Source organism: Trachinotus anak, unplaced genomic scaffold, assembly GCF_046630095.1.
Source record: "Trachinotus anak isolate AG129_WGS33_773 ecotype Australia unplaced genomic scaffold, CSIRO_AGI_Tana_v1 ptg000016l, whole genome shotgun sequence".
NCBI lineage: Eukaryota > Metazoa > Chordata > Actinopteri > Carangiformes > Carangidae > Trachinotus > Trachinotus anak.
Genome location: NW_027273867.1, coordinates 24,590,001 through 24,609,661, shown reverse-complemented (window position 1 = coordinate 24,609,661; position 19,661 = coordinate 24,590,001). Strand labels below are relative to the sequence as shown.

The 19,661-nt window shown below is 41.1% G+C and overlaps 1 protein-coding gene across 1 annotated transcript; it reads right to left on the bottom strand.

Moving 5' to 3' along the window:
- Nucleotides 1-193: 193 nt before the first annotated feature.
- LOC139634510 (DEP domain-containing mTOR-interacting protein-like) lies at nt 194-7,418 on the bottom strand. The gene is made up of 5 exons (XM_071500975.1): nt 7,172-7,418; nt 4,669-4,827; nt 3,888-3,958; nt 3,415-3,519; nt 194-2,875 (listed from the first exon to the last, which is right to left on the bottom strand). The coding sequence occupies exons 1-5, from the start codon at nt 7,188-7,190 to the stop codon at nt 2,747-2,749; spliced, it is 483 nt and encodes a 160-aa protein (XP_071357076.1). The 5' UTR covers nt 7,191-7,418; the 3' UTR covers nt 194-2,746.
- Nucleotides 7,419-19,661: the final 12,243 nt, after the last annotated feature.

The window sequence follows — 19,661 nt, the reverse complement described above, 5'->3', positions numbered from 1 at the left end:
TCAGAACCTGAATGTGAAGCAGCCTCTTCACCTGCTGTAACCCTCCACCCTCGGCTTTTATGTTCTTGAGCCACTTCTTGAACCACATGACCTCCTGACTCTGTGAACTTTGACCTTTTTGTTTTATTTACAAACTCAGCAGTAGTTAATCACTGGAAAGGTTCCCTGTATCGACAGACTGTCAGTTAATCAATCAATCATTTGTTTATATTTTATTTGTACCTCACATGAGAAAAGCATCTTTAAATGGTTTCACAGTCAAACTGAAATCCAAACAATTGCAGATAAAGAAATAGAAGAGAGAAAGCAATAAAAGCATCATACAAAAGAAGAGTAATATGCAGGCTATATGTCACTAAAACTGAAATAAAAGTGGTATTTTAATGTTGATAAGAATCTGACAGGCTGATTCTCTGCTTCTAATTCTGTAGAGTACTTCAAGGAAAGGGAGAGTGAATCTAAAAAAGGATATTTAGCTTCTTCATAAAATCCTCATTTTAAAACAATAAAGATGCAACAAGAGCCAAGAGACTCAGCGAGTCTCCAGGATCCCCCTGCAGAGAACAAAATGCTGCCTGCTGAGAGATATTTTATCACCACTGAAACACAAATGCCACAAAGAATACCACAAAACACACACGAGCACATGGTAAAAACAGATACAGTACAAAGGTATAAAAAATAGAGGAGTGAGAGAAAACAAAGCACTTCAGTTACAGTCTGTCTCCCCCCCAAGCTGCTGATCTAACTTCTTCACACTCCTCTCTTCCTTTCTGGGAATTAGACGTCGCAGGGAGTGGATGGAAAAGTAAACACGGCCAGGGCACGTGTGTGTGTGTGTGTGTGTGTGTGTGTGTGTGTGTGTGTGTGTGTGTGTTCAGGAGTGTGTAAGTGCTGCTGTGATACATGCAGGTAATGTGTTTGGATGTGGACGAGGCCGAGAGTTGGCATGTGGGGTTAAAAGTCCAAACCACTGAAACTGAAGGAAACACCAGCTGTTTGTGTGATGTCAGCAACATGATCAGGTCTGGGGTCAAGACAACACAATGCAGGTGTAAAAAAACACATTCAAATAAACACGTCCTTATACATATTGTAAATCTTTCTCCTGTCCATCAACATTTAGCGTAAAGAGGTCGTCCAGCTCATGTTTTCTGTCAGAAACATTTGGTGCCCGACAGATCCGGAGGTTTGAACGTCTCATGAACGCTTGTTTGGAATAAACAAAAGAACTGGATCTTTCTAAGGAGACAAAGAAGATAAGGTCTCTTACAGAAACTGAAACCTCATTAACTTAAAATCCAAGAGAGATGATAAGACCGATCACGCTGACAGGTGGGACGGGGAAGCAGCAACCATGTGACATACCTGTCAATTCAGAAAACACCCCTGATACACACATCGTTTGAGCCTTCAAGAGCATTCATCAAAGACGTAAAATGAATTAATAAGGGCATAGTTATCTATTTTTTAAAGAGAGAATTTGGAGGCTTTCCCTGTCTGAAATGACAGCATCAACACTAGAGAAACACTTCTGCATCAGCAGGAACAGAGGACAGCAAAGTGGTAAAACTGGTCACAGTCACAACTGTAAGTCACATGATGTTCAAAGGAAAAGACTGAATGTAAAAACACGTTTTTGACTTATCATAATTAGAAAATCTAAAAAGTTATAAAACCATTATTATGTAATAAAATATATTTTAAAAGCCGCCTTGAAGATATTATCAGGATTTCCACTGCAGCTTTGCACAGAATAAAGGAGATTTTTTAGAAAAGCTGTTGCAAACGGTCTGTGTTTCCACTGAGTGATGATGTGAGAATAAAGCTGGGTTTTCTTCTCTCATGGTATCAGTCCAATCAAACGTGACGATTTCCCACAGTGTGCCTCTCGTTCGGAACAGACCTCCTGCGGCATGATGCAGCAGGCGCCACAACTTGAATGCCAAAAAAGTGTTTCCATTTAAATTTTGCGAAATATTGCTCTGTTGAATCATCTGAAGAAACCACCTCATTCGAGTGTAACATTCTTTTTTGAGATTTGAGAGTTTTTTTTTATTAATTCCTGTGTTTTCATTACTTGTTTTTAAGTTCACAATTTCAAATTGCCCATTAAGCAGGTTAATGGAAACACACCTATAGTTTTGTTTGCATTTCTGTTTGTGAGTCAGCTTGAGAAAGAGAATAAGGCTGATGTGCTGAGGTGCACAAAGGTGAAAAGCTTCTCAGTGCAGCTTCTTTATTCACCCAGTGTTTAGCTTAGCATCGGCTCCAACATTGCGCTTGTGCTTTGGTTCAGACTCAGACAACAATTACAGTGCGCTGCTCCCAAACTACCACGACGAGTCTGAGACCACATTGTGTTGAGAAAACAGCTTAAAGCTGCTTAATGCAATTAATTGGTCGGTCATTGGTCACAAACAATATCATAGGTTGCCTGCAGAGCATTGACAGACTCTGCCCAGAGTCCTTTTCTTTGAGTCGTCTCCAACTCTAAAGATTCAAGCGTTGACCTTCAAGTTATGTCTTCAGCCAACCAACCTGAAGTGTCCTCCTTCAGGTCAACAACACTTTACAGACTGAATGTTTCCTGTATATTTTCTGCCTCATCACTGTGCTTTCTCAGTCCTTTGAAGAAAACCTCAGAGGACACATGAATCTGTAGTAACTGTTACATTAAAGCACCGTACACAGTGTCCTCAGCTTCTTTCCTGTACTGTCCATACATCAGTGTTTCTCTCATCCCTCAGTGGTCAGTCTCCTCCATTACCTCCATCACCACAGTTCTGGGTCCTGTGAGGATCAGGTGGCTGACGGTCCGGTAGTCCAGGTTGAGAACATTGAGACCGTTGACCGACACCACGAACTGACAGACCTGTAGGTGAGGAGAAGAACAATAAGAGAAATGAGTTGATCTTTCACCTCACCAAACAAAAAACTCTGCAGTGCTACTAAAAGTAACTGTAGCAAACAGCCTACAACAACTACAGACTCTTCAAAACTGGAAAAACTAAAAACCCAAATCCTTGTATTTCTTAGGGAGAAATACAAACCTTCCAGAGGCAGTTTCTACTCCATCAATCTGAACAAGCATAATTATAAAAAATGTATATCCTTTTAAGATAATATTACATATAAACCAGCTTTGTAAACTGGTTTTAGATACCTTAAGAGAGAAATGGAGCTTCTCTTTTGACAAAACAAAACAGGCATCAGTAATGGACCAAGTGCTTTAACCTGCAGTTCCACCAATGGCCAGTAGATGTCAGCAATTGACATCAATGGGAAAACCCAACTTCTCCTTGAACAAACTGGTAATTTCTACAGAATTTGGAGTCTCAGTTGCTACTTTAACTCTGTATCTCTAAATACACCAAGAGGATCTTTAGACACTACATGTCCCATGATGCCTACCTTCATCCCTGCAGCAGCAGCTGGGCCACAGGGCTCCACAGCCTGGATGTGACACGGCCTGTTCCCTCTCACCACAAACCCCCAACCCACTGCATCGCCCACAATCTGCAGACACACAGAGCTCCGTCAGATATTTACCAGGAGGGAGTGTGTTAGGGAGAATGTACCGAACAATACTTCTGTGATGGATCATTCTCGTCAGTCTTTCCTAACACCACTGATTCTAGCAGAGAAATCATTTAGTAACAGAAAGATATCTCCGATGTGTGAACCTGTAGACCTGCTGAGCACAAGCTATCGCTAAACAGCTAATATGATTTAAAGCATGAAGAGTGTTTAGCTGCTTTGGGCCTGTAAAATGTGTCACAGCTACTTTGTATGATTTGTAAAATTTATACTGTTTGTCTCCTTTTCTTCTTCTATTCTGAGAAGTATTTACACATCATCTCTCATCTCTTGATCTGTTAACGTACTGTGAAGGTTTTCTTGATGTAAGGTCCTCCTGGCTTTTGCAGCTCCTCTGTGCTCACTGGTCTCTTGAGAACTGAACATGACACAGAAGTAAAAATGTCAACATGTGTTTTCACACAACAGCAAGAGACAAAGCAGACACACAATGGAATCAATTCATACACAACTCATGTCGTTTCCATGGTTAAAAAGATGGTGATTTGGGTTAAAGTAAGTACTTCCTCAACATTAGATGATCTTTGTTGTCATGGTTACAGTAATAACAACGAACGGTCATGGACAATAGAAACAACATAAACTGCTCCTGTCACATGGGAATCGAACACCGCTCTCCTGGGTCATATTCATCCATCCACCCCAACCTCCTCCTGACGTGGACTCTGTCGCTCTATAAACTACGTCACCGCACTTTTCCCTTTGCTCCTGTCATCATCACTACGACCACTAGATGTTGCCTAGCAACAAAACCTAACTACGGGTCATAGTGACCTGCTGACAGACGACCTATGACCTCGTTTCTTACAGGAGGACGGTCTCAGCTCTGTGATGGTCAGCTCAACATCCTCACTCAGACTATAACTTGAATCCTTCATATACCTGAGTAAGCAAACACTGATCTTTGACTTGTATGTGACTTTCAAACTAACAAAACATGGCAGCTGTTCCAGAAACACCTCACCATCTCCTGAACTTTGGAGAACTTTCCTGAAAGTTGGAGGACTCAAAGAAAAATGTGAGCTCACATCTTAAATCACTCATCTAGTCTGTACAAGTGTCTTTTACCTGATTTGGGGTTGGAGAGCATAGGAGAGGAGGAGGAGCTGTTGGAGAGGCCAACTTCTCTCCTGCTGTATCTGCTTCCATCACTGCTGCTCCTCAGCCGGGCTCTTCCCTGACCTCCACACCTTCCTCCTACGACCTTCACCTCCTTAGAAGGAGCGACTGATGGAGAGAAGGAGGAAATCATCACGCTTTCTGATGTCATCAGGTGGATTTCAGCAATTAAACTAAAAACTGACCCAGTTTTTTGTTTAACTTCCTCAATATCAACTAACAACAACTGTGTTTGTGTTCAAACATGCCTGATAACGGGTGATGCTTCCTTAAATAGCAGAGATAAGAAAGACAAACAGGTGACAGTGTTGGATGGAGGGACCGGCCCCGCCCTCAGATAGGTGGATGAGTGCCCAAACGCTGGATGTCAACTGTCCTTTCGATTGGTCTAAATTTCCTTGTGATCTGGTTTGATGAAAAATGTATTTTCTACATTTTTGACCCACTGGATTGTACTTCTTTTTTTGTTGTATGTGTTTTTACTTGTGGATGATGCATATTTGTGTTGGTTTGTTGTCTCTGTTGTTGGTTGCTCTCAGGATTCTGTGCACACCACTGCACATTCAAAAAAAAAAACCTCTCACTGCCTGAATGGACCTGAAACAGACCTGGTTTCATCTCCACTGTGTAAACACAGAAATGAATGATGATAAGATGATTAAATTTGATTTCAACATGAGTAAATGTTAACACCACAGCTGCTTCTGGACAATGAAAACCAGCTCCTTTCATTAAGTGTTGATAAGGAAAATAACTCCCCAGAACTAGGACTGAGAGCATCACAGTTGCTTTTCAGACCAAACTCCTGTAACACCAGCACAGAAAATAAGTGGTGATCTGAGAGTGTCAGTGTAGCAACTCTGCACAATGTGCCCCCAGTTCAAAGCTGACTTTGTGCACGTTATTCCCTCCCTCTTCCACCACATTTCCAGTCAACTTGCTGTAGACAAAAATGCCAAAAGATTCATCTTAAGTTTAATGAAGATATAGTTGAGCGTAGACTTCTTGCATGAGATGGGACTTAAACCTGTAATTAGTAGTATTAATATAACAGTATTCATTTCTTCGGTTGTCACATGAAACTCGTCACCCTCAGACAGGACGCTCTCTGTGGTTTTTGTGATACAGAAATGCAGCAGGTTCCTTCATAAAACTTCCCTGGTGGATCCCGGGGTAAAACCCAGAGGAACCAGTGGGTCTCACTCGTCTGCAGTAAATCTGATGGTCTCAAATTTTTATTTGGCAAAGATTGACTGATTTCAAAATATTGTGTGTAGCACTGTATGTTCTTCAGTGCACACGGTGTGTGTTAAATTTTAACCAAACAACCACATTTGTAATTGGGTCATTCTATGATGGGATGGCACAGTGACCTCACACACATAATAAATACATAAGATAATAAAATGACAGTAAAACCATCTCTTGGCCTCTGTCTCATCATAACAACACCACTTCCAGTTCAGGACAATAATTTTTGATTAGATACATTACTTATCCAAAAACATGTTTTAATAATGTGTCTGACTTAAGGATGAATTAAGTTAAATTACATTAACGTTGACGAACAGGTCTGAATATCACTGTCAGCTGAAATATAAAGGTCATTCATGTTCACTCTGGAGCCAAGACTCCGGGCACGCCTGCATGTGTTCACCCACCTGTCACTCAAAGAGGCCACGCCCTCAATTATTCATAAGCCTATTCATTTAAGCCTTAATAAAATGTAAACAGGTGAGTTATAAAAATTCATCCTGTACAGTTGTCATGAAGGAGGAAATTAGCTCTAGAAACCAAAACTGTTTTTTGTACCAGGCTGTAAACATGTTTATTTCTGCTGTAAAGTTTACATTTGAACATGGGAGTCTATGGGGACTGACTCACTGCTGGAGCCAGACTCTAGTGGTCAAAACAAAGTTACAAAATGTTTTTTGTAGATACAAATGAATAACACTTCACTAATCTCACGTCAAACAATATTTTAAATAAGTACTTGAATTGCTGAAAAGTGATTTTTGATGAGGACCAGTGGTGCAGAAAAAACTCCCAAAGGTCTGTTCACATCATAAAAACAAATGAAAAATGGAAACACTTTATTTGTGTAGTCCACCTACAGAGAGTTTACAGTGTATGTGACATTTCATTGGGTTATTATTCAAGATTCAGCTGTTTCACTAACCCTAACCAGGAAATGGTTCACTTATTGTTGGTTGAATATTTGTATGTACATTGTTGAACATTAGTTGAGCATCAAAATGTTTAACAAAGATCAGTGAAATGTTAGAAACACTCTCTGAAGGTGTAACCGGTAAAATGAAGAGCTTTATCGAGCTGTCAGCTGCCTCTGCTCTCCTCTCTACCTCAGTTGTTTGTGGTGATGCTGATGATGTGGGAATGAAATCTGAATGATTGTGTTTCAGTTATTTAGTGTGCAAACTGATGCAGATCTTACCTGCTGTACGAGGTCCCATCTCTGCTCAGTCCTTTATCCAAACGCTCTGAAGAGGAAGTCACTGAGGATGAATGCAGAGAAGGAAGACGTATAACTGCTCATATAAACAGGCAGAAAGACGTGTGGACAGTCAGTCAGTCAGACCTCCAACAGTTCTCTGGCATTAGATGAGTCTCAGCACAGGCCTGACGGCAGCTACCTGAGGTTTCTTAATCAGCTGCTCAGTTAAATCTGTGAGTGTGTGTGTGTTTACAGATCTGAAAGCGAGGGCAGTCATCCAGTAAAGAAAAAAGTGTGTGTGTGCGTGTGTGTGTGTGTGTGTGTGTGTGTGTGTGTGAGCTAAATATTAAACCACTGAACAAACAAACTGACCCTCAGCAGGAGGGAGGAGGAGACACAGGTTCAGTGGAATTTTCCCTCTGTCTGAAATAATAAAGTAATAAGATCAAAAAGCTGAATTACTTTTCAAAATAAAATTTAGAAAACGTTACAAGCCTTGTGTAAAACAAACATCTAAAATATGTTTTACCTAGATGTGAAATAAGTGAGCCTGAAGATGCTGCATGTGAAGAGGGAGACTTAATGTTTAATGTGACCTGAAGCTTTAAAACCGTCTCTGAGCACAAGTGAGCAAAGACCTCATGAAATTACAAAAAGCTTAACAAAAGGGAAAGTTTCTGAGATGCATTGTATTATAACAAAGAGAATATTTAAAATGATTAAATCTTTCAGTAAAAATTAAAATACAGATGAGAGATAGAGCGGGAGAATCTCAAAAGACAGAACTTGTAATAGAAGAATTTACAAAATAAAAGTAAAACATTAAACCTTCAAAAAAAAAAAAAAAAAGAAGAAATATCGAGTGTTTCAGATGGAGATTTAATTTCAATGATCACATTTATTTACTGAGTTCTAGTGTAACTGCCTGGAGGCCTGAAGGCCAGGCAGTCGTCCAGGTTGCTGGTTTGACTCCACACGAACTTGCACGATTTCCTCCGCAGCAGCTGTTGAGAGAGAGATCCAGCCATGTGTCTGAGGATGTGTGGTTTCCACTCTCAGCAGCTGAACCAGAACTGACTGTTCCCAAGAAGACAGAATAATATAAAAAGATACCTTTGTTTAACCTTTTGCTCCATCAGTTGCTGCAGGCTGCAGTTTGTGATTCCTGCTGATAAGACTGATAAAACTTTCTCCATGAAAGTCTGACATTGTGCAACTTTAGAATATGTTTTTAAACTAGAGGTTGGCAGCTCTGCAGCAAAAAGAAAGTTTCAAAAAACCAAGAAGACGTGTAAAGTCATTGCTTGTTCAGCTACAGCTCGGTTGGCCTGCAGATTGCCGGAGGCTGCAGCAGCAGGGACTCAGTGTATCTCAGCTTCACATATTGTGTGATCAGACATTTCCCACTGTTACACAAAGATATTTCCAAAAGACAAAAGCACATTGTCTGTAAATGCAACCCCAGGTATTTTTACCCATGTTATTCAATCACCACCAGTGGAGGAAATTTCAAACAGTAGCTAGTAGGTTGAGTTCAGTAGGTGATGCATCTGAAGATTCTTAACTCCCTCCTCGCCCTCATCGTTCCCCATTAGCCCCTATGACTCAAAATACAAACAAGTTTCAGTCTGTATATGGAGTCTAAAAAAATCAAACTACAACTATTTGTAGTTAATAACACAACCAGATGTTGTCTGGAGTCTTTTAATACATAACAGGAAAGACATTTACTTTATTATTGTATCAGAGTAAATGAAGAAATATGATGAATTAGGGAGGAACATGTCTGATCAGTCTGCAGAGTCCAGAAATCCAGACAGACCATGAACTCCTCACTTCTGGTTTCTAGAGATTTAGATTATTACACCTTTTTTCACTTAAAACAACCAAAATGTGTCTTTTACTGATCTGCTTTCATGAAGACTGGAGCCTCAGTAACGGCGACAGTTATCTGCTGCTCACCTGGCAGACAGATGTGCAGGATTCCAGTCATGCAAAACAAGCTACGATATTAAACACTGCCAGCAATAAGTTTACTGAGAAAGCAATTCGATCGTTGTCAGGCAGTTATCACACACTGTGAAGAAACAGCTTCCCTCATCTCTCAAACCACAGGCTGTCAAAACCAATTAAACATGAAAAAGATACAAATGATGAAATTCAAGTAATAATCTCACGAAATGGATGTGGATATATTTGGAGTCAAACTGTTTTAATATTACACAGATACGTGATTTGCATTTTGTTTCTCTCATCTTGTAAAACAACATGAACCTGTGTTCAAGCTGAGTCATTGGGACGACGTGGCCAGAAATAACAACGATGAGCAAATACGCAGCTGGTGTCATCGTCAACAACAACAGCAGCAACAACAACTCGACAGAGCAAACATGCCTCTGATAGATCCACATTCTCCTCCGTCTGCAGCAGGAGCATTCCTGACCCTTCAGACCGGAGCTGATCTGTGGTCAGTCAAACAGCCAACGCGGTGCCTCAAGCTGAAGATTACAACACAGGGATAATACAGGACAGATGATGATCTCAGTTATCTTAATTAGTAATTCATAGACACAGCTGTGTCCTAATAACTGAAATATGATGCTGATGTAACTTGTGTGTAGCTTTGCATAAATATTTCTCCCAATACCACCTTCATATTGATCATATTGATCATCACTTAAAAAGTGGCAAAATAGTTTTTTTCAGAGTAACTCTGGAAGCTGCAGACTCCAAAGAAATTTGAAATGCTCATATATATATATATATATATATATATATATAAAATAAACCACATGTAAACAACAACAACAACAACAGGTAAACCAGACCTTTGGGTCACCGGAGTCTTTGTATATCTTCACCTCTGTTATTCCTGTTACCTTGAACTCGTCTTCCTGCAGAATGCTGCTGAGGCTTCTGAGCTGAGCCACCGATCGTCCTCTCCAAGGGCTGTGGACTTCTAAGACTAGAAGAGGCCAAAGTATCTTTGGCAATATACCGTGCAGGTACAGTATATCTACATCTTGAACTTGCCGGTGGAGATTATGACTGTGAAATCAAACAGTTTCTGAATTTAACAGCCATATATTCTGTAAAATGTAAAAGTGGACTGTGGGGTTGGTTTATACTTTATATTCAGTTATAGCAGTGAAAATATCTCAAACATAAATCTAAACTTGACCATATTACTGTATAAGTACCTTATAAAGCCATCAATCCAACCCCAGTGTCTTCTGGACTGTCACTGTTATGACAATAATCATTCATGTCAAGTTGTAATTTTGTATGGCCTCATTTTCCTTCTTTCTGTTGAAGGAATCAATCATTTTCCTTGAATCGTTTCCGCTCCAACAGTGATCATTATTATTGGAATTCCTTGACTCTCTGGACTTGTTCCTAAATCAATGAGTCAATTTTATCATAGCAGCATTTTTCATTTAGGATGAGTCATGAACACATCTTCTCATAACTGTGTGTAGCAGAAACACACATTTTCACCGGGATCCAAGGAACAGCGTCAGTCAGACCATACAGGGTCCAGCGAAACTGATGGTTTAACTTTTAACTTTTAACCTGCTGCACAACAGAGAGTAATGACAAAAAAACATCTAATGCCATCAAATCACAGGAAAGGAGCATCTGGAGCTTATTTCTGATCTGTTTGGGAAGAAATGTGATGCAAAAAAGTTCATCTATCGACCTCACGAACTGCAAACAAAAACAAGCTCAGCAGCGTCTTAACCTTTGACACAGTGACCTCAGATCCTGCGATAAGACACATAAATATCAAAATAAATTCAATAAAGAGCAGCAGTTGTAAAGTGTGTGACTCTGTAACAGTCCAGGGCTCAAGTGAAGTCCTGAGAGAGCACTCACCCGGAAACAAAATGTTTTACCGTCAGTAATTGGAATCATCTCTCCTCTTTGGATTGGGATTATTTCCATGTGATACCTCAGATTCAGATCTTTTTCATATGATTTAGAGAAAAACAGCTGTGCCCATGTGTACCTGCTACAACACCCAAAGGCTGCTGACAATGTGCAACCTTATATAAATTATTTACCTGTGGCACTCTTCTGCTTTATGTATCACCCTGTCTTAAATATGTTTATAAATTTGATTTCTGGATTAAATTGTGGGGACAAATGTAACTACAAGGTCTCATATTTTTTACTTTTATTTGCAGTGTTGATCTCCATCAGAAGATATATTTGTGGTTTTAAGAACCAGAAACCATCTGAGTGTAGTTTTACATCTCCTCTCTCAGGCTTCTCTCTGGAGCTCTGGTAACAACAGGCTTCTGTTTTCTAGACCTGCTTCATAATCAAAAAACACGTGGACATCTACCTTTAGACTGTATGAGACCTTTTATTATGTCACATTATCCTTCTGGGTCCTGTCTGTGGTTTAGCCAACAACTAACATTGGGTTAATGTAAGAAACATGGTGGTTTATGTTAAATTCAATATCTTCTGTATGAAACCAGAGCAGCATCAGTCTGACAATCGAACATTTTCTCGAAGGTATTGTTTGCATGATGGACATTTCTATCAAACATTAACTTTTAAAAAGACTTGCTGTAATACTTCCCACATTGATGATGTGACATTATCCTCATGAATTCAGCAGCTTAAAGCCCTGAAGCTGCAGAGTCTCATTGATCTGACGGATCAATACGCTCACCGGCTGCAGGTCTGAGAACTCCACAGTCGATACACAGACTGTTAGACAGAACCATTAACACTTATTATTGATGCACTGTGTGTATCTAAGTGTATTGCACCTGGAGGTTTTCAGTGGTAAGAATGTTTGCACATAATGATCGCACATATTAAAACCCCTCTGATCATTGCACTGCTGTATGTACAAGCTGATATTAACCTGCAGGTGTCAAATTTATGGATGTTTTGAGGGTATTTGTGATGTTTGTACTTTTGCAGCTCTGAGTAAACCTTGAGGTCTATTTCCTTTTACCTTCATCTCTTGCTTCTAGTTTACTGTGACAAAGATAATGCTGCCCTCTGCTGGACAAAAGCTTCCGACACAGTTATTGTTGCTGGTTTTTAACTAATTCAAACCACAGCTTGACGTCTCAATTCCTCTTTTTATCTTCTTGTCTTCCAGCTTGTCTCACGCTGTGTTTCCCAGTTCTTCTCTCCTCTTCTCTTTGGTTTCTCTTTTTTCTTCTATTATAACCACAAACCCTTCACACACATTATCACTGTATGTGAACCTGCAGGTAAGAGAAAATTACCTCCTGGGAGATAAGAGCAGGGGTATTAAAATGACTGGGAGGAAAAGAGGAAACAAGGGGAAAATAACATAAACAGTGTATGGACCTTATGACGAGTGATGCATCAGTGCTCTTTGTCAGGCTTTATACTTGTGGTTACCAACTGAGAGTGCCATTGTTGAAGTAGTAACAGTTGTACTTCCTTTTCCTCTCTGGATTCCTCAGAGTCAGGTAATATTGCTGTCTGTGAGGCGAGGAGAAGAGACTGAGACACAGGAAAGTTTTGTGAACTCCTGATGAAAATCTGCCAGCTGTTATTCACTGTTGCTTCTAACAGAGAACATGACAGGAATGAGCTTTCAGTATTAGTGACCATGTTCAGTTCAGGTCAAATCTAACAACCATAGTTTCCTCTTGTGATAAAATGTTTCAATATCAGGTGTCCAGTGTTTATATTTTACTCAAATATGTGAAGAGACACACTCACCTCACTCACTAATTCCTATTTTATGAAAAGTAAAATTCCCTCTCTTTCTGAAGCAAAACCGGCAAAAAACCCTTCATGAAATCAAAAAAATCAAAGTGTCTAAAATTCATTTTGTGGTGACAAATAATGGAGTGTGTGTGTGTGTGTGTGTGTGTCTGTTTGAGTGACATCAGACATTCATGTTAATTGAGACATGTGAACATTGGAACAGGTTGTTTGTGTGTGAGTGTGGGTGTGTGTTTGAGCATAGTAGGGCAAATATTAACTTTGTCCAAAGTACATTACTGTTCCTGAATTACGATGCACAAATGTCAGCAGAGTTAATGTATTGGAGAGCTAGATCTGAACTTCAAACTCTCTGCAGGACTGTATACAGCCAGTCTCCTCCCATCGGTTGGTCACTGTCACGCTGCAACGGTCTACTGGCGAGACCAGAGCTAAACCAAGAGTGAATAACTGACACAGATTCACCAGAAACATGACTCAGTAGCTGATGTGTTGTCCTGTGTGTGCTGGACATGTAATACAGTGGCTATTACAACTTTATAAAGTAGTAATATGTCAGAGGTGTTTGTGTTTCTGCTCCTAAGTGGCTAAAACACAACAAAACAGTCTAAAGGTAGATGTCCATGTGTTTGTGATTATAAAGCAGGTCTAGGTTCTATATTAATACTGTGAAAGTATCAAAGCTCAAAGCCTGTCTTCTGATTGGCTCAGTGACAGCGCCCTAACGGCAGCAGGAGTGGGACATTAATTGGTTACATTAATAAACATACAGACTATATCGTTGCCCCGGTTACAATAATAACAACGAACATCATGGATAATAGAAACAACATAAACTGCTGCTGTCACATGGGAATCGAACACCGCTCTCCTGTGTCATATTCATCCATCCACCCCAACCTCCTCCTGACGTGGACTTTGTCGCTCTATAAACTACGTCACCGCACTTTTCCCTTTGCTCCTGTCACCATCACTACGACCACTAGATGTCGCCTAGCAACAGAACCTAACTGTGGGTCATAGTGACCTGCTGACAGACGACCTGTGGGCTCGTTTCTTACTGGAGGACAGTCTTATACAGTACATCTGAATCCCTGCACTCCTGAAATAAACAACACTTTCTGCTTTTGCGGTTTGAACCACTGAATCCCTGCCTCAGCAGTCTTTGCTGCTTCAGTTGAAAAAGATGTGTACGTACGTGTATAAAGTATCAGCTCAGCTTCTGCCTGTCTGTTATTGCATCACGCCTGCTTCTGCTTCTCTGCGCCCCTCAGTCTCGAACCAGGAAGTGACTGACTGTATGGCTGAGCTGGCATTAGCACTTTCAGTCACCAGCAAAGGAAGCATCAACGCAGCAAGTTTTGTCAGTGAAACTGATGAATCGGCACAGTTAGTCCAGCTTGATGAGTCAGTGTTGAGGATTTGTTCCTAATGACACATTTTAGGTTCAGAGGAATTCAGGTATGGGATTGTGTTTGCTACTTCAAACCAATTCAGCTACACCAGGGAAGATGTTGTTTCCAGAAGTGTCTTTAAGTTACCAGCCGATCAATCAGGATTTCCAAAATCTCCTTTCACAAATTCTACTCAGCCAGAAAGTGAGCTGCAGTAACGTCAGTCTGTTCCGGAGGTGACTGAGTCCGTCCTCAGCCAGAGGAGCGGGTCTCCACATCTTGTGTAAGCTCGTCCTCAGGCACTGAAGCCTGAGTCCTCTCAGTGCTGCTGCCTTGATCCTGGATGACATTAGACAAAGCAACAAATGTGACCTTTAGCACCAGTTGGGAGCTACACATCTATAGATGCAGATGTACGACAAAGATTAAGAGTAAATAAAATAAATTAAATTTAATTAAACTGATTAACTGTTGGAGGAAAGAAATATGGATTTTTAATTCAATACTGAAAAACTGAAATAGATTTGAATTACTGAAAATACTACAGATATTGTAATTGTGTATATGATCTGCTGTAATTAACAATATCCCAAATGTTCTGAAAACTTTCACTTTTATTCATTTCAATTAAAACTTGAATTTCTACAATAACATAAAAATAGTTCTTTGTAAAAGTGAAAATGATCAAACACAAGATGTAGACAAAAACATGCACAGATCTAACGTGACACATCTGGCGACGTGGATGCAGAGTCCAGGTGTTCTGAAACTTCTCACTTCCTGCCAGGATCAACCAGCTAAGCATGGCCTCAGGTGAGGGGGGACACACCGGCCAATCACATCATTTTGTGCTAATCTGTGCCAGGGGCAGAGTGTGTGTTTGTGTATTTGTGCTTTGTCATCCACCCCTGACGCACACACACAGCTCCACAGGCCTCAGAAACAACTGTGAATGGGGCTCCATTGTTTCTGATCTCTTAAAATGTTTTGTATTTTGTGTTCATGTCTGTAAATGTCTTTGTGTGTGTGTGTGTGTGCTTTGTGCATGCATGTGTGCCTCTGTATGTGTGCATGCCCATGCATATGTGACTATTTATGCGTGTGTGTGGTCTTTGTAAAGTGAGGATGTTCCCCCTGAGGTGCTGGATGTACAGATCACTTTCAAAGCCGAGAGATCTCCACCCCCCCGATGACCGAAATGTTCCTGGCAGAGTGCGGCCTCTCAGTGCAGCCAGAGACTCTCAAAAGCCCCGATGTGTTTTGAAAGCAGCGCTGTGAAAGACGCGTAATGCCGCGGCTTTGTGTGGTATCCCATAATCACAGAGCAGATAAACATCTCACGAAGGCCGATACCTGTCATGCAGGGAGCTCGAGTGGAGGCGTTCGTCTGCTGCAGAGACAACTTTGCACAGAGGAGCTCTCTTCACAGTGTGGTGTCTTTGTCTCGTTGTTGACAGGGGAAAACAGTGAGGTGTCCGTGTCTCTCTTCACAGCGCTCACAGCTCAGCTCACTGTCAGCTCAGGTATCTAACATCGTTTATACAGCAACAGGGTGGACTCGGTGATTTGGTCCCTGTTGACCTTGTGCAGCACACCCAGTTCTTCATTTGCACCATTTCCAGGTTTGTTTCCTGTCACTGCACATAATAGTTAACACAAGTCAACAGTCTTGGCCGTGTTTGGTTCACTCAGTCTGCTAAAAGTTTTCAAAGTTGGCAGTGTCTCTGATGATGTCATATGACCTGATGCTGCCTCACCCACTGCACACATCGGATTAAAAGACAAACCTTTGGGCGTCTGTCAGTACTATAGTGAGTGCAGCTGCCACAAACAGCAGATATCAACCTGAAAAAAACATGACATATTTCTACTGGAAACATGAGGTGGAAGTCCTTTACGGCATTAATACAAATCAATAGTATGTGTACATGTAGTTTGCACACACTCACAGGCCAACAGGTGTGTCTGACATGGATCAGACAGAGAGCAGACAGAGTAAATATGTGTGTGCAGCGATGCTCGTGCCATCTTAAACATGGCTCCTCCTCTGTGCCACAACTCCAAACTCAAGAAGGAATCATTTGGTCAGAGGTGAAAAAAAACTTCAAGGTGCTGAAATGTGTGTCTCTGAGGTAAAAGTCAGGAAACTTGTGACTAAATCTCCTTCATTACACAGACATCTTCAATAACGAGCTGCGGGGTCAACCTGGTCGTGTCTGTGCTCGCAGGGACCTGTTGATCACAAACTGAAACACCTGTGACTGTTATCTAAGATGAGCCACAGGGACAGGAAGACAGGCTTCAGATAGCCTTGAAGGGCATAATGATTTTATTTTTGATCAGTATTATCCTCTCATTGTGTGCACATCAGAGGACACTTGGCAATCCTAACTCGACAACACATAAGACAATGGTTCTGTCACTTTTAAAAAGAAGTTAAAAGAAATTACAATCACAACCCATATGGATTTGTAGAATTAACAGAATGTTAATTAGCAGTGTTTCTGTTGCATCAGATAAGTGAAAGGCTGATGTTAGTTGAAGGCAGCTGCAGCCTTTCTCCATTTATTCAGCTAGATTGCCTCAAAGTCCTTCCAGATATGACTTTTTAATGATTTGGCATCATGATCTGTTCAGCATGTGTCTAACAAAGAGAACAACAGCTGCACAGCTGCTAACAGGCCAAACAGAAATTCACCGAGAAGTTTGTATTTGAACAAATCAGCTTCATTTTTTTTTACTGTGTTACTGTGAATAATAAGTGACAGGCCTAACTCAAGACATTTCAGGCACTTACAAGAGGCATGTAACACAGCAAATACAAAGTATAAGCAAATACTTCATGTGGGTAGAGATTACACAACATGACTGAAAAATTCTTCCTTGGATTCTTCATAAAGTCAACAACATGAAGTATACATTTGGTTTAGGTGTGTTTTCCTCAATCATTTTCATAGGAATATTTTGAAATACTTAATAAGACTGTTGCGTAAAGCTGACATTGGAAATCCTGTCCTTGAGCACTTCAGGATTTCTCTGTTATAAGTCAACGTGAAGCCCTGCACAGCCACGACTCTGGCTCTCTGTTCCCTTTTCAGTGGAACATCTGTCAACAGAACACGGACGGCTCGCTTTAGCCTCCAGGCAGCGGAGATACTCCATGTAGTCGCTCACTAACTTGGTCTAAACAGTCCTGAAGCTTTTTGATGCATCACAGACAAATTTCAAAGATAAAATGTATTTTATCTGGGACCGGTTCAATTCTGATGTAAATTCAGATCAAAGACTCGGGCCAGGACAGGTTGAAAATCACAGAAACATTAAAAAAGCAATGACGTCGCTTATGGTGAAAGTGACAAACAAAGGCAACGTTCACCATCTGTCTGAAGCCTTTCTACAGCTTTTCTTTTTACTGGTGTACAAAAATGAATATAACACAACGCAGAATGACTTAACAAAAGTTAATGCACAACAATGAAATTTAACATGTTAAAGTAGCTATTTGTAAGCTTTGCTATTGCCACATGGCTAACATTAGCATTAACAGCTACTTACAGGTCTAGAGGAAACAATGTTGAAGTAGCTCAGAGGACAAATCTTAACTCTTGGCTGAAGCTCTTGGCACTGGAGAGTTCGCAGCTGTTAACACTTAGATTAGCCGTAAAGATTAGCAACAGCAAAACTTACAAATAGCTCCTTCAATGTAGCACACACATAATGGAGCAACTCAACACAACATATAAGACTGGTTTCAGAAAAGCTATCTGTGGTAAAAGGTAGAGGTGGAAATAATCAATCACTTGTCACTGTTTTGAATTGTTTCTTGCAGTGTAAAAATGTATATTTGCTAATTATGTAATTATGTAGAAGCTCAGTTTATAAGGCATCTATCTACAACAAAGGTGTCTTCAGAATTGTTTGTGTCATTTCTGCTTTTCTCTATAAATCATTTAAGCAAAAAGTAACAAACTGTATTTCATGTCTGAGTTGACAGTGACGCCCTGGTCCCCACCGAGGAGCTCCACTGCTAAAAGCTGCCGATTCAATCACTGACTGCTGGTTAAAGATTTGTTCATCTGTAAACTGAGCACCTACAGCACGAATGTGTTATGTTGACTTTCGACTTGACATGTTCGATCTTCAAAGACGTCCACAATCAGCTGACTCAAGTCAACTGGTGTCGCTGTGCCATCGTAAGAATCAGTGGCTTTTCCTTATTCTTCTTCCTTCTCCTGAGGGTTTGCACCGGCAGCTGCAAATGTTTAGACATGCTTGTGACACGTGCCTCTAAGGGAGGTGGTACTGGTCTGTTTGGTCCAGATTCCACAACTTCTGAGTGGATTGCCATAAAATTTGGTGTAGACATTCATGCTCCCCAGAGGACAGACCCCAGTGACTTTAAAGGCCCCATGCTGTGCACTTTTCTCTGGGTTTATTTACCTGCTGATATCCCTAACAAGAAGTATCATTGGTTTTGAGTACCTGTGATCTGCTTAATATACCTGTGATCTGCTTTATACTGCCCCTTTCTGTTGCCCCTTTCTGTTGCCTCAGGCACAGGTCATTTGGCCAATCAGAAGAGAGAATGAGAACCTCTCCTCTGATTGGCTGACTGTTTTTCAGTGGCGTGTGGCCGGGCCAATCACAGGCAAGTAACTGAAACCTAAGCTGCATTCATAAAAATTCACCTGCGATGGATGGCATAAGACCATATATGTTTGAACCGGACTCGGATCTGGAGACAGAGACGGCAGCCAACACAGAAACAACACAGAAACAACACAGAAACACCGCAACTGCGCTGCTGCTGTGAGCGTGTGTGACGGCAGAGAGGCGGGGGGGGGGGGGCATTAACGTTTGTGGAGGCATTAACGGTGATCCAGTTAACGGCTACAGTGAACAGCGATTCAATTAACGGCTACAATTATAAAAGGCACAGACAAAAATCATTAACTGCCGAACATTTTACCATCTTCAGACAGAGTTTACTCACCGGTTGCGGAGCAGAAGTCGGCCCAGACAATGTGGGGACTGCACTGTCTGCAATGAGCAGTTTCTTGGCGAATCCAGCGTTGTATTTAGCCAAGTTGGTGAATGACTCCGCTGTGAAATGCGCCGAACAGACGAGCAGATTTGGACTGAAATCCTGCTCAACTTGACCAAAAATAAGAAGGAGCCACTGGTCTCTGAGGACTGTGGCTTTTGGCAGACTGTGCAAGGACACATCGCCCTCCTTGCATCCCTTAATAGTGCAACACCGTGTCTTTGACATCTCGCTGTGCAGTTATTCACTCACACCTGGAACCTACAGTGGAGGCGGGCCAACAGGTTGCGGTGGGCGGAGTTACCTTGTGTGTGACGTCACACAA

Bases quoted from the DNA above. Each gene is read 5' to 3' on its own strand.
- LOC139634510 (XM_071500975.1), bottom strand. The intron at 3,959-4,668 runs GTAAAAGACACT...TGTCATGTTCAG, and splicing joins GCTCTCCAACCCCAAATCAG to TTCTCAAGAGACCAGTGAGC. The intron at 3,520-3,887 runs GTACGTTAACAG...GTGTGTCTGCAG, and splicing joins ACATCAAGAAAACCTTCACA to ATTGTGGGCGATGCAGTGGG.